The sequence below is a fragment of the Muntiacus reevesi genome, chromosome 20 (assembly GCF_963930625.1).
Source record: "Muntiacus reevesi chromosome 20, mMunRee1.1, whole genome shotgun sequence".
NCBI classification, from domain to species: Eukaryota; Metazoa; Chordata; class Mammalia; order Artiodactyla; family Cervidae; genus Muntiacus; species Muntiacus reevesi.
In genome coordinates this window covers 31,405,537-31,424,930 of record NC_089268.1, presented here as the reverse complement: position 1 = coordinate 31,424,930, position 19,394 = coordinate 31,405,537, and the positions used below count along the sequence as shown (strand labels likewise).

At 38.5% G+C, this 19,394-nt stretch overlaps 1 protein-coding gene across 2 annotated transcripts; it reads left to right on the top strand.

Annotated features, from left to right (window-relative positions):
- The first annotated feature begins 31 nt into the window (after positions 1-31).
- Positions 32-19,013, top strand: LOC136151102 (zinc finger and SCAN domain-containing protein 16). Of its 2 annotated transcripts, none has more exons than XM_065912036.1 (4): positions 32-3,538; positions 4,324-4,793; positions 6,295-6,433; positions 10,218-19,013. In XM_065912036.1, exons 2-4 carry the CDS (start codon positions 4,407-4,409, stop codon positions 10,736-10,738), a joined length of 1,047 nt encoding a protein of 348 aa, XP_065768108.1. In that variant the 5' UTR covers positions 32-3,538; positions 4,324-4,406; the 3' UTR covers positions 10,739-19,013. The 2 variants fall into 2 exon arrangements, with proteins under 2 accessions (XP_065768108.1, XP_065768109.1); XM_065912037.1 differs by having other exon boundaries at positions 7,896-10,280.
- The last annotated feature ends 381 nt before the right edge of the window (positions 19,014-19,394 follow it).

Here is a 19,394-nt window from a genome sequence, read left to right as displayed (position 1 = left end):
TTTTCATTAAGAGTTTTAAAATTTTTCGGTAGCATACTTATTTCCTCACCTGCTATTATTTGATGAAATACTGATATTATCTGATGAGGAAACATTGATAATTTTTCTCTCAGTTGGATTTACCATGGGTTTGTTGGTTTTATGGGCTTGTTTACAAAGATTTCATTCTTAGATTTATTTATTAACATGACTTTTTCTATTTTCTAATTCATTTACTTCTCCTTTTATCTTGATTTCTTCTCTAACCTTTTCTTTGGGAGTTTCTTCCTCATTCTTTTTCTGATTTCTTGAGTTGAATTCTTAGTTCATTTTGTTTCTGTCTGTTTAAATAGTGAAAGCAAGTGAGTGTATATATCTACCAAGTACTGATTTTTTTTAAGTTGTCAACTATTGTTTTTTCTGGGTTTTTATTTTGCTTTGTTTTGTTTCTTAGTCTTTCTGGGAGATATAACTAGAAGGGGAAGAGGGAAAGCTCTCCTTGTCATACACAAACTGTCTGCTTATGTCTTGGTAAAGAGGTCAGAGAGGCTTTATCCCAGTAGAGGAAGGACATACCTAAGCCAACAGCAGAGACAGAATTTTAACAGGATATCCGTGACAATGGTTGGAAGCCTCATTTTGTCTGGTGTTCAACCACTCAACCCCAGCCAGTGCTCCAAGGGACTGGTGAGTTGATTCTCTGAAGCTGACGAGTGACTGAAGTCAGGGGTATCTGAAGAATACTCAGCTACTCAGGAAGTTCATGGCCTGTAGTGAGGTTTGTGTTTGAAAACCTGGTAAGAGAATTTGATAGAACAAACATTAAATAAGGAAGGAGAGACATGCTAATAGTCCATCATGCACTGAAGGAGAAACAAATAAGCACTTTTTAGATTTTCTACTTGCTCAATTGACTGTGCGAGACATGCAGGGCAGGGGTTATCCTTTGTCTAAATTGTATAAAGCTTACTTGATAATTCATTTCTACACCCTTTCTAAATGTTCCACCTAGGTTTACTTGATTACTTATATTTACCCTTCAGAAGCACAGGGAAGTTGGATCTGATTTTCATCTTAAAGGAGTTACATTCTTTTACAGGATAACTTGTCAGGCAACGAATTTCAGAGAGAGAAAAGAGATTTTACAAACAGGAAAATTATTTGTAAGTTGTGAAAAATAAACAAGGTTTAAAAAAATTATTTTTCTGTTTACACCAGTATTAGGCTTTTATAAATTTAAAAAACAAATATAGTGTATTTAAAAAAAAAAAGTGTGGGTTCTCTTTTATCCCAAGTGATAATCATTGAGAATGCATTTAAGGTGATTATTTTATAAAAATGATCATATCATATACTGTTTGTTTGTTTACTCATATGCCTTTGGCATCTTATAGTTTTTACTTTTAAAAATGATTGGGCATGTAGAAATTTTAAGTCCCAAATGTTAGATGTTTGGATTTTCCAATATAAAAAATGTGTACATGTTCAAACATTTGTAAAACTATTTTATATGGATAATTCAAAGCTAAGTTGCTGGATCAAGAGGTATGGACATACTAATTTTAACAGCTCTTGCCTTCCAAAAATTTACAACAGTGCCTCTATTTCCACATACTTCTCAATATGAAATATTATCAGTCTTTGTCTTTCATAATCCAGGATTTTAAAAATCTCATTGTTTTAATGTAAATTCTTTAATTATCAATTTTGGATATGTTTTAACAGTCATTGTTGTCTATCAAAAACTGTGTTCTAAAAATGCTGGTTTATGTCCTTTGCCAATTTTTCTATTGGCTTGTTCATGTTCTTTTCTTTTTCAGAGGTCTTTGCTTATTAGAAAAATCAGCAGTCTTTGAGATGTGTGGCATATTATATATATATGTGTGTGTGTATATATGTGTATACACACACACACACAGAGCTTATATTTTAGGGTTTTTTTTTCCCCATTCAAAAATTCTAAATTTTTACATCACTAGTTCCATTTATCTTTCTCTTTTGACTTTTCAGTTATGTCTTTAGGTTTTTTATGCCACACTTAGAAAGGCCTTCCCCATTCCAAGTTAGCAATAGTTTCACACTTACAAGTTCATCTTTAACACAGCAGGCAGAGAAATCTTTTCAATGCCTAAATCTGATCATGCTACTCCTCTGCTCAGAAATTCTGAATGGCTTCTCCTTTTGGAGTACAAAGTAATATCCTTATACTCACCCACAACAATCATATTTCTCTCTCTGTACTCCTAATACCCTTTTGCTCCTTCAGCTCCAGACACAGAAATCTCCTTTCTGTTCTTAGATTTCAAACAGTTCACTCTCAGCCTTTGCATTTTCTAACCTTCTCCCAGAAACAGCTTTGCCCCTGATGGCTCATTTACTCATCTTCGTGAGTCTTTGCTCAGAAGTCAGTGTACTGGTGAGGTCCTTGGTGACCACCCTTTTAGAATTGCATTACTACTTCATTCTCATCCCAAACTCCATATTTTCTTTATTTTCTCCTGTGTACTAACATCTACCACCTAACAATATATTTTTCTTGTTTGTTTATTGCCTGCCTCACTCCCCCTCCTTTCTGCCACCACCACCCCCCACCCACCCACCCAAAGGCATTGTTCTGCTTTAAACTACAGTTCCAGCTTGCAGAACATTGCCTGGCATGGTAGGTGAATAAACAATATTTGTGAAAGAAAGAGAAGGAAAAAAAAACCACCTAAGCTTTCTTACCCATCATATTGGTAAAGATCAAAATATTTTGTAACATTATGTTGACAAGTATAAATTAACATCACAAGTGAGTTCCAAGATTAGTAATTTGGCAGTAACAAAAATACAAATGCTCCAACTCTGTGCTCTAGTAAATCCTTAGCTCTAGAAATATATACTATGGATATACTCTTATACACAAGAAGTTATGTGCAGAGTAATTTATTGAAAAAGAAAACCTACATAACCATCAACAGGGTCACTATTAATAAATTATGGCATAGTTGAACCCTATGTGATTGTTTTTCTTTAAAAGAAAAAAGAGCAAAATGAAAGAAGTCTTTTATGTACAAATTCCAGAATCAATTAGTAGAAGGGGGGAAAACAAAGTTGCAGAACTGCTACTGTGTGTGTGTGTGTGTGTGTGTGTGTGTGTGTGCGCGCGCGTGTAATTTACAATGTATTAGTTCTAGGTGTATAGCAGTGATTCAGTTATTACATATATTTATATTCTTTTTCAGATTCGTTTCCACTATAGGTTATACTTCTTTATAAATATCGAACCCTGTCAATGCATTACATATTCATATTGTTTAGTAATTGAGTCAAAAAAATTGAGAGGGAACTTTAAAAAAAAAAAAGGCAAAGAAAACATCAGCGAGCGCTTAGGTCCCAGAAGTCAAATGTTCACAAGTGGGGTCCTCCGCGAGCTAGGATTCGCTCCACCGAGGCGAGGCTTCCTAGAGCGGCCCGGAAGTGCCTGGCTGAAAGCAGCGGAGCGTCGATTGGTCGGTCAGTCTTTGTTCGGGCCGCCCCAAAGGACGCTAGCTGTCGCACCTGTTCCTCCTGGCGTGAGGTGAGTCTCTCCCGGCTCCTAAGTGGAGGAGGGGACAGGGCACAGTTGTAAGCAGCAACCCCCTCTCCACACCTCCCCCTTCCAGGCTGCCGCACCCCTCCAAACAGAGCTACGAGGGAGGACTAGGGCCAACATGCCCGGAGAACGGCGCTAAAGGGGAACAGTGATTGTGAGTTGCTCTGCGAGGGTACTCTTACAACCCTCCTCCTGAATTGGAGCATGTACCCCATAACCACTGAATCCTACGAACCGGTCCACCTCAGGTTGTGGAATGAAAAAGCTTTTTAACAAAGTTATTAATATTCAGCGTTTACTCAATGCTTGCTGCCAGGCCAAGGGCTTTGCCTACTTATTTACACATCAACCCTATGAGAAACCTGAGAATTTTTACAGATGAGGGTCTAGTAACTTGCTTTAAATTACACAACAGCCCAGATTCAAATTCATGCTCCTGTTTCAGTGTTCTTATTTACAGCCTCATATCAGACTGTTTGGGCTTCTCTGGTGGCTCAGACGGTAAAGAATTTGCCTGCAATGCAGGAGACCCAAGTTCAATCCTTGGTCGGGAAGATCCCCTGGAGAAGGGAATGGCAACCCACTCCAGTATTCTTGCCTGGAGAATCTCATGGACGGAAGAGCCTGGTGGGCTACAGTCCATGGGGTCGAAAAGAGTCGGACATGACTGAGCAACTAACACGTATATCAGATTGTTTACTCAGTTTGGTAGCTTCCTTTTATTAGTGTTTGTGTTCACAACAGTTTTTGTCATTTCTCTATGGCAATAGGTTTTTCTCTGAGACAAGATTCTGAGAGATTCCCCTTGACTCAGGCCCAGATAGAGGATTAATCTCCTGAAAAACAGCTCAGAATGACCACATTTCTGGAACTTGAAGAACAAAAAGGACTTCTAATAGTTAAAGCAGAAGACCACTACAGGGGACAGGACTCCATCTCACAGAAGTCCAGTCCTCACAGAAGGGAACTCTTCAGGCAACACTTCAGGAAGCTCTGCTATCAGGACGCACCTGGACCCCGTGAAGCTCTTACCCAGCTCTGGGACCTTTGCCGCCAGTGGCTGAGGCCAGAATGCCACACAAAAGAGCAGATTTTAGACCTGCTGGTGCTTGAACAATTCCTGAGCATTCTCCCCAGGGACCTGCAAGCATGGGTGCAGGCACACCATCCAGAGACTGGAGAGGAGGCAGTGACTGTGCTGGAGGATCTAGAGAGAGAGCTTGATGAACCTCGAAAGCAGGTGGGAAGGTGGTGGTCATTTGGCTGTGAGTTTTCAGGGTATATGCACTCAGCCTAAGCAAAAGGCATATGCAAGAATACCTGAAAATATTTTAATATGTTACCCTAGAGAAGAACAAGGCTTAGGGACTGACACTGCCCGTGTCAAATAACTGAAGTGTGACTGAGTAAAAAGAGACACGAGGCTGATTCTATGTCAGTTTGGAAGGCTAGGATCAGTGAGAAGCTATAGGAAGGCAAACAGGTGTCAGAGGAAAACAAAGAATTTTCTAACATTCATAGTTACCTATACACAAAATGCTTCCCTGGTGGCTCAGATGGTAAAGAATCCACCTGCAATGCGGGACACCTGGGTTCAGTCCCTGAGTTGGGAAGATTCCCTGGAGGATGGCATGGCAACCCACTTCAGTATTCTTGCCTGGAGAATCCCCATGGACAGAGATGCCTGGTGGGCTACAGTCCACGGGGTAGCAAAGAGTGGGATGTGACTGAGCGACTAAGCACAACATATACATAAAATAGGCTACCTTGTAATAAAAAACTCCCCTTCAAGGAGGCGTTCAAGTAGATAACAAGGATATTGCAGAACAGCACTGTCTAATTGTGACCCATTCACATTTAATACCTGTAATTAAATATTCATTTAATATATGGTAATTAAATATAATGTGAGCCACATGTAATTTAAATTTTTAGTAGCCACATTTGTGAAATTAAATATATTTACCCAAAATATGTAATCATGCAATCAATATTAAACATGAGGTATTTTACATTCCTTTTTTTTCAGTTTTCAAAATTTGGTACATATTTCACATATCTCAATTTGTATTAGCTATATTTCAGGTGCTCAGTAACCACATTTGACTAGTGGCTATCATATTGGACCACACAGTTATAGAAGCTGCTGCTGTTGCTAAGTTGCTTCAGTCGTGTCAGACCCTGTGCAACCCCATGGACAGCAGCCCACCAGGCTCCTCTCTCCCTGGGATTCTCCAGGCAAGAATACTGGAGTGGGTTGCCATTTCCTTCTCCAATGCATGAGAGTGAAAAGTGAAAGTGAAGTCATTCAGTCGTGTCCGACTCTTCGCGACACCATGGACTGTAGCCTACCAGGCTCCTCCGTCCATAGGATTTTCCAGGCAAGAGTACTGGAGTGGGTTGCCATTTCCTTCTCCTAGTTATAGAAGAAATGCCCCCATTTGGTGGAAGTTGAGTTCAATGATATTTAAGGTATCTCAAGTCCCAAGACTATGATTCTGGGCTTCTGCAGATCACTGTTAAGAGACACTGAATTTTATTCTCTCCAGTGTCCTGAAATGTAGATTAACCTCTGTTTCTTCGTTTTTAGTCATTATTACCATTTGCAGTTGAATGATAATTTGTCCTCTTTTCTGTGGCCCTGTTTCCTGGCACATGCTTCTTCTGATCTTGTTCTGAAGTTCTTTCTGTTCTTTCACAAAATCAACCTTACACACCCAAACATACTTAATTTTTCCCAGGTTCCAGGCAATTCAGAAAGACAGGACGCACTTTTGGACAAGTTGGCCCCCTTGAGAAGGCAACATGAGTCATTGACTATCCAGCTTCATCCCAAGAAGACCTGGCAGGAGCAGAAATCTGGGGAGGCCCAAAGAAATGGTAAGATGTAGGCGTTTGTGTAGATGAAGGAAGAGCTGGTTCCTTAGAGATGAGCTTCCTCATTTTCTTCTTCTCCTTTTTAAGTTTTTCTGCTTGTCCTTCACTTCACTGTGGAAGATTTTATCTCCCTCCCCCCCTTGACCTTATCATTAGACTTAGGTGCTATTTTTTAATGAGTCTTATGGGCAGGAGTTTCAAGAGGTAGAAGCTGAAAGATACAGATCATTTTAACAAGCTTTAGTAAGCTTAACTGTGTGGAATCTTCACTTATGTTCTGTAAGAAGCCATATAAAAAGTTTCTCTCCTCACCTTTGGGAGATGACAGGACATGCACTTATAAAATAGTGCACAATAATAATTAACATGTCAACATGCTAAATTCTATTGTGTAGAACACAGAGGTTACTATTATTATGATTAATGGCTTGTCTGTGCAAAACTTTAAATTCTAGATGGTCTTTCCTTATTTTATACAAATACTTCTGGACAGTTTCACTCTGCTTCTCATTAGTGTAAGCCCAGAAAAATACACACTTCCTATACCTAAAACTGTAGAGGTTTACATATGTGCTGCTACCAAAATAACATTTCAAGGGAATACGATGCAGTTAAAATATGAATTGTATTTTCTAATTCTAATCTACTGAAAGATGCCTCATGGAATCTAGCTATCCTGTGAGGCCTGTGGATTCTTAGGGAAGTCCATTTTGTCTGCATTCAACAGTGTGAATATGACTTTTTTCTAAAGTACCACCCTGGCAACTTATTTAATCTATGTACCCTCCAACCAGGCTCCCCACCAAAAAACAGACAAGGAAAAAACAAAACAACTACCACACACACACACACACACACACAAACACAAAACCCTGTAGAAATCACAACAAATACATTAGAAGAAATGCCTCTCAACTTTATTAAAATAATATAATATCTGGTCCAAATCCTCATTTTACAGTTGAACACATATACTCACAGTGGCTGTGACTTTTCTAGGTTTCCACAAGAGTTAGAGGGAGAGCTGGGGCTCCAGCCTACTAGTCCAGAACAATATTTTAAAACAATCATGATAATAACCCAATAAAGCCAGTGTCTTTTAAAATAAAGTTATTATTAAATAGACTTTTTTATGCAGGATCTTGTTTTAAAATTTTCATTCTGTCCATATCAGCAAGATTATGAATATTATCTGTTGGCTAGGGTGATGGAACTCATCTCTGTAAACATAACTTGGAATTATAATTGAGGTCATTTAATACAGAATTATCTTCATATATGAGAGAACTTGGAGAACTGAGTGTCTTGCAGTTCTTTCTAACACATTGTCAGGTATTTCAAAGGAAACTTTTTGGATATGCTAATAACCCACAACACTGACTCTCTGGTAGCAGTAAGTGATAGTCTCCCTAACTTTGTTCCTGTTTCACTTCACTCAGCATTTAACCTTGTCCTTTCCCTCTAGACTGTCAAGCAAGTTGTACAAATGGTAATCAGATGGTTCTATGGACATATCCTCATCCCAGTGACCAGCAGAACTGGGCTCATCTGGAATGATAACGCAATTCATGGATGTGCCAAAATAAAATTGGAAGAATAGCCCTGGCAGAAGATGCAAAAATGAAATAATCCTAATCTTGTCAGTTCTGAAACAGGATCTTCTAATATCACATTAGCCTGGGATTAGCTGGCAATTGGAAAAGATACATCAACAGAGCCCTGAAACTCCAGTTGGCCAAGGAAACTGCATGTCCCTGAAATGAGAAAAGTTCACATTTGACAGTTTCCATACAATTTTCTTTACATTGTTCAATTGCAGATGTAATGGAGAGGGTTGAATTGTAACAAATTCTTTTGAATTTTAATTCTTTTGAAGTCCTGGTGAGGGATTTTCTCCAGACTTTTCTTGAAGTCATGGGAGAGAGATTCATCCTAAAGACTGGTAGATTCCTCTGAAGGTAGTAACTGACTACAAGTGCCAACTCTTTCTGTTCTTTAAAAAAAAAAATACTCATCTTCATCAGTAAGCCGCCAAAAACCAACTATCAGTGCCTCCAGTACGTAAAAGAAGCAGCTGAGCCAAGGTGTTGATGTTTGAAAATACTTTCTTAATGGTATAGTGGTATCTCTAACTTCCATGATTTGCTTAGTGATCATTAACCTACTAATACTAACTTAGCAATACTTCTGCCACACATTATAATTTTCCACATGCTTTATCATACATTTCCTCATCTGATAAAACAGTAGTTGAGGAGGGTACAGAAGTGATATTGAACCAAATGGTTATGATCTGCCAACATTTAAACAGTTATCAGGAGAGCCAGGACTGAAATCTTGACCTTCTGGCTCTAATCCAGTCCTTGAAATTGTAGCCAGAGATAAAATGGTATTTAGATTCCAAAACAATATCATTTTAGAGCAAATAACCAAACTTTTTTTTTAATCTATTGCCTGATTAAAAATATGTATTGTAAGGAGGAAGGTAAAATTTGAGGAAGATTTGGTAGCAAGAGGACATTGTGATGACAGTGAAAAGTGGAGTTCACTCAGTCCAGAGCCAGTGTTTTCCATTCCCAGCCCAGGCACTGAAATGTTCTGGTAGCTCTTGCTGTTTCTCCCATCATGCCAAGTGAACCACTGAAAACCATGTGATTAAATGATTGTTGCACAGTTGGGATTCCTAGACCTGTTGAGATGGAGGTTTCAGCATAACCAAACAGGTGACACCCAACATTAGACCCTAGGATTACCCCCTTCAAATCATTAAAACACCTACTTCCTTATAAAATTTATTGAGTACTTGCTGTGTGTCAAGTTCCATGCTAAGCTTGGGGTTGAGGATATGGGATCAGGAAGAGGGAAAAGAGCACATCCAATTTAGGAGGTTAGGGAAGACTTCTGGAGGAGACAGCATTTGAGATGGACCTTGAATAATAAGTAGGTCATTGGCTCTCAAAGTGTGGTCTCTAGACCAGCAGTATCTATCATACCAAGAAGTGCAAATTCCTGGGCTGCACTCCAGCCTTATCAGATCAGAAGCCCTGGTGGTAGGGAGTCCAGCGGTCTGTTTTGTTAAGCCATCCAGATGATTCTGATGCACAATAAAGTTTGAGAACCACCAAGCTAGGATTTAGACAAGAAGAGATGATACCGAGGACATCAGTTTCAGAAGAAAGGATTCAACCCAGAACACATGCCAGACCATCCACTGTCACTTCCTGCTTATCTTCCTCCATTTATCCTGACTTGCATGTTCTCTCTCTGCTTTTAGCTATTATTTATACACACTTCTCTCCCTCGATGGTTCCTACTCAGTACATTCCTCTCAAATCCCTCATCCCATTACCCTTTCCAATCACTTTTACTTGGTTTTACTCCTACTACCTATGTTTCAGACCCCTTAAATTTCTCCCAAAATACCTCCTTCCCCTTCTTTGTTTTCTAATCTCTGTTTATCCCTCTTAATTATCTTTGGCATATCTGGAGTTCCTATTTGCCACTCTGCATTTGCACATGATTGTCTTGTCCACATTTTTGCTTTTTCTTCTCCTCGTAATTTATTCCCAAATAATAATTCTGATGTCATCCTTAGTGGCCTCTTTGTAAATTTCTTCCCTATATTGCCAATATATGTTTTGATGGTGCCAGTTATCTAATTTGTGCATCATATGTGATTTTTCATTTTTATAACATAATTTTAACATTTACATGTTCTTTATTCCATGGGTTTCTTGCTTCTCAAACCTAGAATAGGACCTATTCGTATACTGTACATTTGTTACAGGTGATGAAACCAAGACTAAAACTGAAGAGTTGTCCCAGAAGGAAGATAAATCCAAAGACATGGAATTCCTTGGGAAGATAAATGACAGACTTAACAAAGATATTCTTCAGTATGCTGAATCCAAAGATGCTTTTGAAAGTGAGGGCATTTTTGAGTGGCAGCAGAGGAAAAGGAGATGCTATAAATGTGATGACTGTGGAAAAAGTTTCAGTCATAGCTCAGACCTTAGTAAACACAGGAGAACGCACACTGGAGAAAAGCCTTATAAATGCGATGAATGTGGAAAATCTTTCATTCAACGCTCACATCTCATTGGACATCATAGAGTACACACTGGGGTGAAACCCTATAAATGTAAAGAATGCGGGAAAGATTTCAGTGGGCACACAGGTCTCATTCAGCATCAGAGAATCCACACAGGTGAAAAACCCTATGAATGTGATGAGTGTGGGAGGCCCTTCCGTGTAAGTTCAGCCCTTATTAGACATCAAAGAATTCATACAGCAGATAAGCTCTACTAACATGGTATAAGTAACAAAAGTTCTTTAGCCACTCAGGCCAAAGTAGTTATCAGAGAAATCTACCTTGGAGACCTTGAGTATCCTAAATGTAGGCAAAGCTTCAATCATCATTAAAAATTTCTCTGGCACCAAAGAATCTACCTGAGTAAAATTTCATTTTATTTCTAAATTAGAGTTGTACACCTTCAAAGTCTTAATGTGAAAAGTAGTTTGGAGCATTAAGACCATGCTACCTATTCTTTTTTTTTTTTTTTTTTTGCTACCCATTTTTAATATGATGTTGAATCCAGATTGTTACCACAGTGTCTACCATCTGATCTTGACCAGAGGGCAAGGGTAAGAGTCAGAGAGGTACAGAAAGATTTCAGGGCAGAGACAGCCTGGAGTGATAGTGGCAATAAAAGAAAGTCCAGTGGGACCTTGGATAACTGCTGCCATAAGGCAAAGGAGGCATGATGTTAAAGGAGGTCTAAGTAATTGTTAGTACTATGGGATTAGTCAGTGCCCTAGTAAGTCTGTAGAAACCCACAAAAAATTGATGAGGATGCAGCCAGTTGGAAAGAAGAGCTCTGAGTCCAATCACAGCCACAGTTTCTGGAAATGAAGATGTTATGTTAGACACTGTAATCCAGAATCACTGGGTTCTAGCAGACAGCCATCCTGGAATGATGGCACCTGCTCTAAAAGAACCCTAAACATGGAAGGTAGTTTCTCAAATTGTTGTGAAACATGCATCACTTCTCCCATCATTTTTGGAGGGAGGCAAGAACTTGTAGTTTTCATGAACTAGTAGAACAGACAGTGAAACTTAAGAGGCACCTAAAGGGAGTATGGGGACAGTTCTTTCAGACACAGGTCGGGGTGGTGGTTAAACTGGTGATTCTGAATCAGGAACCAATAGCTATGAAGGGAAGAAGTGATTGACGGTTGGGGAGAAGGGGATGTCAGAGGTATGCACAGGCATTGGTAAAGAGAGAGGAAACAAGATAGAAGAGAAAGGGATGGAATGAAAAGAGAATGACAGAAAAAAAGGAATAAGGGTATAGGGAAAGGAACAAAGATAAGAGATGGTGATAGAGAAGAGAAAAGGGTGACAATTCTAATATTGACATCAATAATTGAAACAGTGGGGCACATGTCACAAGCCATACAAAGGTGAACAGATCAGCTTATCCCAAGGTCATTGAGTCATACATGCACATGTTATTTATGTTATCTTTATTGAGTCTACAGTCTCATCCTGAGCATGAAATTATTTCTTTATAGTCTAACCAAAAAGTCCATCAACAGTGAACACCTACTAGAAACTTGGAAATGCTTCAAAACAACCTGTTCTCCCCTTAGTAATATCACAAGAGAGATTAAGGTTCTAAAAGAATAGATCTCTCAGTCTTTCTTACTCAAATCCTCTAGAGCACAGTTTCTCAACCTTGGTTTTACTGACATTTTCACCCAGATGATTCCTCGTGGATTTGTCTCTGCACTGTGGGATGTTTAGCAGTTTCCCTGGCTTCTATACCCCTAGAGGTCACCAGCAGCCCCAACTTACGACAAGCAAAAATTTTTTAAGAGATGCAAATATTCGCTGAAAGGCAAAATCTTTCCCCTACCCCACCAGCCTAGTGAAGAATCACTGCTCTATAGGAAAATAATCTGATTTCCATGACTGTTCCACATCATATAAGATTCAACTTAGAAATATATATGACCAGCACTACTAGACCATTTTACTACCCCACAAAATGATTCCCATAATACTTAAAATCTATGCAGCACACATGCTAAAGTAGTCTACTTTAGGAAGCCATACCTCACTTAGTTTTGAGCACCAGAGGAATCTGTCCTCAAATGTGACCTGTATAAAGAGCTTACAGTTGCATTTTTCTAGACCTTCTTCCCTCTACCATACTTCTGATACTACCCTCTCCTTTGCCCCTTTTGACCCAAGGATGAACAGACATTCTATCCTTTAACTATCTGTGCTGTCCAATACATGAGCCACTAGGTACATGTGGCTATTTAGCACTTGAAATATGGTTACGCAACTGAGGAACTAAATTTTTTTTCACTTTAATTTAAACTTAAAAACTGATACTCAATTCAGTTATTGGAAAACCTTTAAGTATGTTTAGAATAATTTGGGTATATAATTTTCCACTGAATTTTATGCAATCTCAATATAGATCAAGTACTTCCAATGAAAATTTAATAACAATTGAGATGTGTAATAAGTGTAAACACTGGCTTTCAAAGATTTAGTATGAAAAAAGGTATTAACTTTCATTTATAAGTTTAGATTTTAAAATAATATTTTGTATATACTGGTTTAAATAAAATATATTAAAATTAATTTCATCTTTTTACATTTTGAATGTGGCTACTAGAAAACTTAAAATTACATAGGTGGATACATTACACTCCTATTTATTGGACAACACTGATCAAGATCTCATTCTCAGGGCAGGTCCCATTCACTATGTTCCAAACCACCTCAATTTTGTACAGCCAAGTTCTGCTGTGCCAAAGACTTTATACCTATTTCTTTTTATTCATTAATCCAATAAATATTTGCTTAGTGCATGCTATGTGCCAACCCTCTCTTCTAGGTATTGGGGCTATAGCAAGATATAACAAGATAAATAAGATCCCTACTTATATAAGCCTACACTACAGTAAAGGGAGACAATACATATCAAAGAGGATTAACAGTATGTGGAATATAAACAATGAATTGAAACAGAGTGACTGACTACTACAAGTAATCAGGAAAGGCTTTTCTGGAGAGCTGACATTTTAACTGAAATATAAATGTCCAGCCTTGGGAATTTCTGCAGAAGACCATGCCAGGCAAAGGGAATAACTAATACAGCCTATATGGTAGGAATGAAGCTGATGTGTTTACAGGAAATGAAAGAAAGTCATTGGGTCTAAAGCACTGGATTGAAGGAAATGTGATATAAAGTTAGGCTAAAGAGGTGAGCAGGGGATATGTATTCTAAGCATGGGGCACCACTGGAAGGGAAGGACATGATCAGATTTATCTTTTTAAAAAATCCTTCTGACCCCTTAGGGAACCAAGAGTGAGAAAAGAGCAGAAGTAAGGAAACCAGTCAAGAGCCTACTGTAGTAACCCAGATGAGAGAAGGCAGTGGCACCGACCAAAGTGGACATGAAGAGAAATAAACAGATTCAAGGTATATTTTGGAGAGAACGCCAGAACAATTTGCTAAAAGAAAAGACTGGTATAGACCCCTAAATTCTCACACAAAAAGATGTTTAATACTGGGTTAAACATTTGAAATTCCATTTTTGTACAGTCAAATATCATCAATTTCAAATGATTTAACTTAGTAGAAACAAAATAAGAACAGAGAAGAATCTAGAGAGAAATGGAATAGGAAAAGGGACTCTGAAGGGCCTAATTGTGAAATGAAAATCTGTATATTTTTCTCCTTAAAACTCTCTGTGGAAGGCACCCTTTGTTAAGCTCTTTGTCTAGACAGAAACTGCCTGATTCAGAACACCGCTATAATAACATGTCTCAGTACAGACTTTCTTCTGGATTGTATATTTCCTATACTGGTAAAATCAGGTTATCAATGAAAGGCAGTAGAGCAGAGGTTAAGAGCAGACTGACTGGGTATGAATCCTTGCTTTTCCTGTTTCTAATTATATGACCTTGGCATATCCATTTTCTGTGCCTCACATCCCCCATCTGTAAAACAGTGGTAACATGGTGTCTACCTCAAAAAGTAGGAATTACAGAAGGGACCAAATGTTTTGGGTTTAAAACAGTGCCTGCACATGGTAAATACTGTTAGCATTAGACTAGGCCAATAGTGCTGTTAAGTCTTTTTGTTCATCAAAATGCATCATGTTCAGCATTTCTTCCCCTCAAAGCTGCTTAAGTTAGTTGAGTGGTATTTTATCTTCATGAATTCACTGCAGCAACTGTTGCTGTTGTGTATGTTTTCCCGTAATGCTAACAATTACCCTAATTCTGAACTGCTCCTTAAATACCTAACCCCAATCCCAGCCCGGACGGTCCCACCCGACGGGAACACCATCCGCGCCGCCCTCACTTGGGCACTCAGCCGCCAGCCCTCGTCTCCCGGCGCTTTCCAGCCCCTGGCGCTGGGCCCAGCTCACAGCGCCGTTTACCCGGCCGCAAAGGCCGGCCGGGAGCTCTGGAACCGTTAGCTACCGGAAGTGGCCGAGACGCGCCAGAGCGCGAGGAAAGGGGCCGGTCTTCCCGGATCCAGAAGCACTGAGGTTGGCGCCTGGGAAGGAACTCAGGACCCCAGGTGGAGGAGGCGGAGAACCGTTTGAAGGATCTGAGAACTCCGTCATTTAAGTGGGTTCTTGGAAGGGAAAGGAAGTAGGTCATCTTTCCAACATGAACTTGAAATAAGTCATGTTCTTCTATACCGTCCTCTCTCTCCTTTTCGCTGTTTCACACACCTCATTTTTGGATTCCTAGAGAAGGCTTTCTGATTAAAGTGAAATCTGAGCCAGACCTTGAAGGATGGACAGAGTTTAGGTAAGTGCAGAGTAGTAGGAAGTGTACTTCTAGCAGAAGGGTCAGTATGAGCAAAAGTGTGATACTGAGTGAAATAGCAGATAGGAGAATCAAGCCACCTTCTAAGTCAGTCATTAAGGAGATTTGCAGAAATGTGAAATGATTCCACCTCTTTTACTTTTTTTGAAAATACAGATAAACTTCATAAAATATTAAAGTAACATAAAATGTTACCTAACATGTAATGGGTACCTTACTGTTATTTTAAATAAAAACTTTAATTCCTCAGTTTTAATTTCGAACACAGCAAATCTTGTTGGATATGACCCATGTAAACAAACTCTTTGGAGTCCTCACTAGTTTTTAAGAATATAAAAGGAGTCATGAGACCAAAATATTTGAGAATATGCTATTCCATATACTATATGAAGTGATGCTTCTGAAACTAAAATGTAGAGCAACTATGGAAAATGCAGGAATACCTTGAGACCCTAGGTGTGGGAAATGTTTGGAGTCTTATTTAGAAACATGTCATCTGCTTATACAAGCAGGGAAAGTATGAATGACCAGAGTCTTATTTTTTTGTGTTTTTGTAGGTTAGTTGGACCTAGTGACTCAGGAAGTTTAAAATATGTTCTAAACCCTGGTGTGGCTAATTCTAGTAGTGATTTAAAAGGGTTAAAAGTTTATTTTTCATAGTAAGAAGTCAATAGGTAATATATCTATACTTGAAAAACTCAAGAAATGTTAGTGTTAACATGTTATTTTTAAATGTGGAGGTTAGTAAAAAAGTAAACAGAAAGAGTTAAAGTGGTTGCCTCTGAGGAATAGATACTGATAACAAAAGGGAAGAGTGAGGCCTGGTGTTTATCACACCATAAGCCTCAGAGTACTATTAATTTTATTTACTTTTTTAAAATGTCTTTTTATTAGTAAAATGCACAAATCAGATGTGCAACTCAATGAATTTTTATAATATGTGCAACCATGTAACTACCACTCCAACCCATAGTAAACATTTTTTTATTTTCTGTCACCACATATTATTAATCTTGATATTAATTTTACTTAAACAAATGCTCACACAAGGCTACTTTTATTCAACCTAAATAGGTAGGAAGTTAGACATGAGCAACTGGAGGGGCGGCCTGGCTGAAAGGGATGCAATCTGATCTCTGAACTCCATCCCAGACACACCCAGGAAAGCTCAGATATGCTACAAAATAACCACAGAGACATTTCAACTCCTACACATGGACCCTAGGCACACAGTGGATACAAAATGAACAGAGACTTCCCCAAGTAACCTTAGGCCATCAGGAGTCTATTAAGGATTCATGAATATTCTGCATCTAATTATAACAGATAAAATTATAGGAAGATATAAACAACTTGCTGTCATATAATTGTCACTCAGCCTTGAGTATATGCCCATTTGCATTCCCTTTCATTTATTGGTGGTGGGTGCAAGCCTACCTTGCACTGGGTATAACCATAAGGAGGAAACTGGAAGTATAAAATGGGGAAGCCAAGTCAGCTCAAAAGGAAGGAGGAGGATTAGACTAATGGAAGATCTATCTGCTTTTGTCTGTTGTTCCACTTTTTTTGGTCCATTGCTCCAGAAAAAGAAAGAAACCAACATAACAAATTTTTTTAGATTTATCCATGTTGTTCATCTATCAATGCCGTACTTAGTTACTGAGTTGTGTCTGACTCTTTGTGAACCCCTGGGCTATATAGCCCACCAGGCTCCTCTGTCCATGGGGATTGTCCAGACAAGATTACTGGAGTGGGTTGCTATGCCCTCTCCAGGGGATCTTCCCAACGCAGGGATTGAACCCAGGTCTCCCACATTGCAGGCAGATTCTTTACCATCTGAGCCCCCAGGAAAGCCTTATCTCTCAGTAGTTGCTTTTAGTTTCTGACTGTATGATCAGTTTAGTTTCTGTTGTATGATCATAACAGTATTTGATTTTCTCTTCTCCTTTTGATGAACTAATTTGGGCCTATTATGAATAATTACAAATTATGAATAAAGCTGCTATGGACTTATGGTTTTATGTCTTAGGTAAAAATACCTAGGGGTGAAATTACTGGGCTATAATGTAGACATTACTTAACTTTATTAAAAATTGCTATTTTTCAAACTAGTTGTACCATTTTACACTCTCACTAGCAGTGTATAAGAGTTCAGTTGCTTCATATTCTCACTTCAGTTCAGTTCAGTCGCTTAGTCATGTCTGACTCTTTGCAACCCCATGGACTGCAGCATGCCAGGCCTCCCTGTCCATCACCAACTCCCAGAGTTTACTCAAACTCATGTCCATTGAGTCAGTGATGCCATCCAACCATCTCATCCTCTGTTGTCCCCTTCTCCTACCTTCAGTCTTTCTTCAGGGTCTTTTCCAATGAGTCAGTTCTTCACATCAGGTGGTCAAAGTATTGGAGTTTCAGCTTCAGCATCAGTCCTTCCAATGAATATTCAGGACTGATTTCCTTTAGGATGGACTGGTTGGATCTCCTTGCTCTCTTATATCCTTTCTAGCACTCAGTATTGTCAGTCATTTTCATTTTAGCCATTCTAATGGATGTGTGATGGTCTTAATTTTATATTCCCTTGATGAATAATGATTTTTAGTACCTTTTCATGAACTTATTGATAATTCATATATCTTCTTTGGTAAAGTGTGTGTCCATAACTTTTGCCTATTTATGTTTGTTTTCTTATGATTGAGCTGTAAGAGTTCTTTATATATTCTGGATACCAGTTGTCAGAAATATGTATTGAAAAAATATGTTCCATTCTAAATGGAGTATTTCCATCCTAAATATTTTCCATTCCATTTTTCATTTCTAAATGGTGCTTTTTGCTGAGCAGAAAATTTAAATTTTGATGAAGTCAAATTTAGCAGTTTTATGTTATTAGTGCCTTATGAGAAATCTTTGCTTAGATTACAACACTATTTCATTTCTACTACCTATGTGTACAACTTTTGATTTTAAAAAATTGTTTTTTAATGTAAAAATGAAACAGCATAGTTCTAGTCTATTGACAGTTATTTTCAGTTTTCATCTCTGGTGGGAAGCAAAAACTATGAAATAACAAAAGTATTTTGAAAGAGTTGAAACAGTAACTTCTGTGTTTATTAATTTATTGTGATGATTAGCTGACAAAACTCTTACAAGCAAATCAATACTACTAAGGCTTAGTCCTGAGGACAGACATTTTTAGGTTACGGTTGGGGACTGGATAGAAACATTGGTGGTGGTGGCTATCAGCAGGATCAGATAAGGAGGGAAAATTAAGACAAAGATTGGAGGGGCCCCTGAAAACCCAGCATAAATGGATAGTTAGAAAAAATGTTAAAGGAATAAAAATGGGGGACCAAAACAGCAACAAAAGTAAAACATTTTCCATGTGAAAAAAAAATCAAGAAAAACCTTCTTTACAATGGAGTCAGGAAGCCCTGACGGACAGCTCTCACACATGTACTAGTATTACAGCCTGCCAGTAATAATAAGGAAAATTAAAATTATTTTAACAAGGTCCGCTTCCGCTTATATGGAATTCTTTGTACAAAAGTCTGTCTGTCACAACTTCTTATTCATGATGATAAGAATATAACTTTTCTTCTGGTACAAGAGAGGACATTTTTCACAAGGGAATTTGATCACCTGCTTTTAAGAAGAGCCCTCCCTGCCCCAGCGGCAATGCACTGACCACTGCTTGCAGCTAATAAGAAACGGCCATAACCTCCTTCTTCTCCAGAGAACTTTTATTCAAGACAGCCCTCCCCCAAACTAATAAAGTTGATCTTCCCTTTGTTTCTTGGTCTTGTCTCTGAAACACCACTCCTTGCGTGACCCAAATAGCAATTCTCTGCTTTTCCTGCACAAACCCATTTTGCTGTTAAAATAATTGGCTGTTTGATTTTTGAGGCCAGCATCCACAACCTCCGTCCCCAAATCCTATGTAGTCTAAAACGTTAAAATTGTAAGGGTGTATAAGGAAAGAACATGGATTTGAATTTGGGTTTTTCTAAATTTGTGGTATTGGAAATAGGGTCTACAACTCAAGTTTCTGTCATAATTACGTCATAATCCTAAACTTAACTCAGTACTAAAAAAGCTAAACTG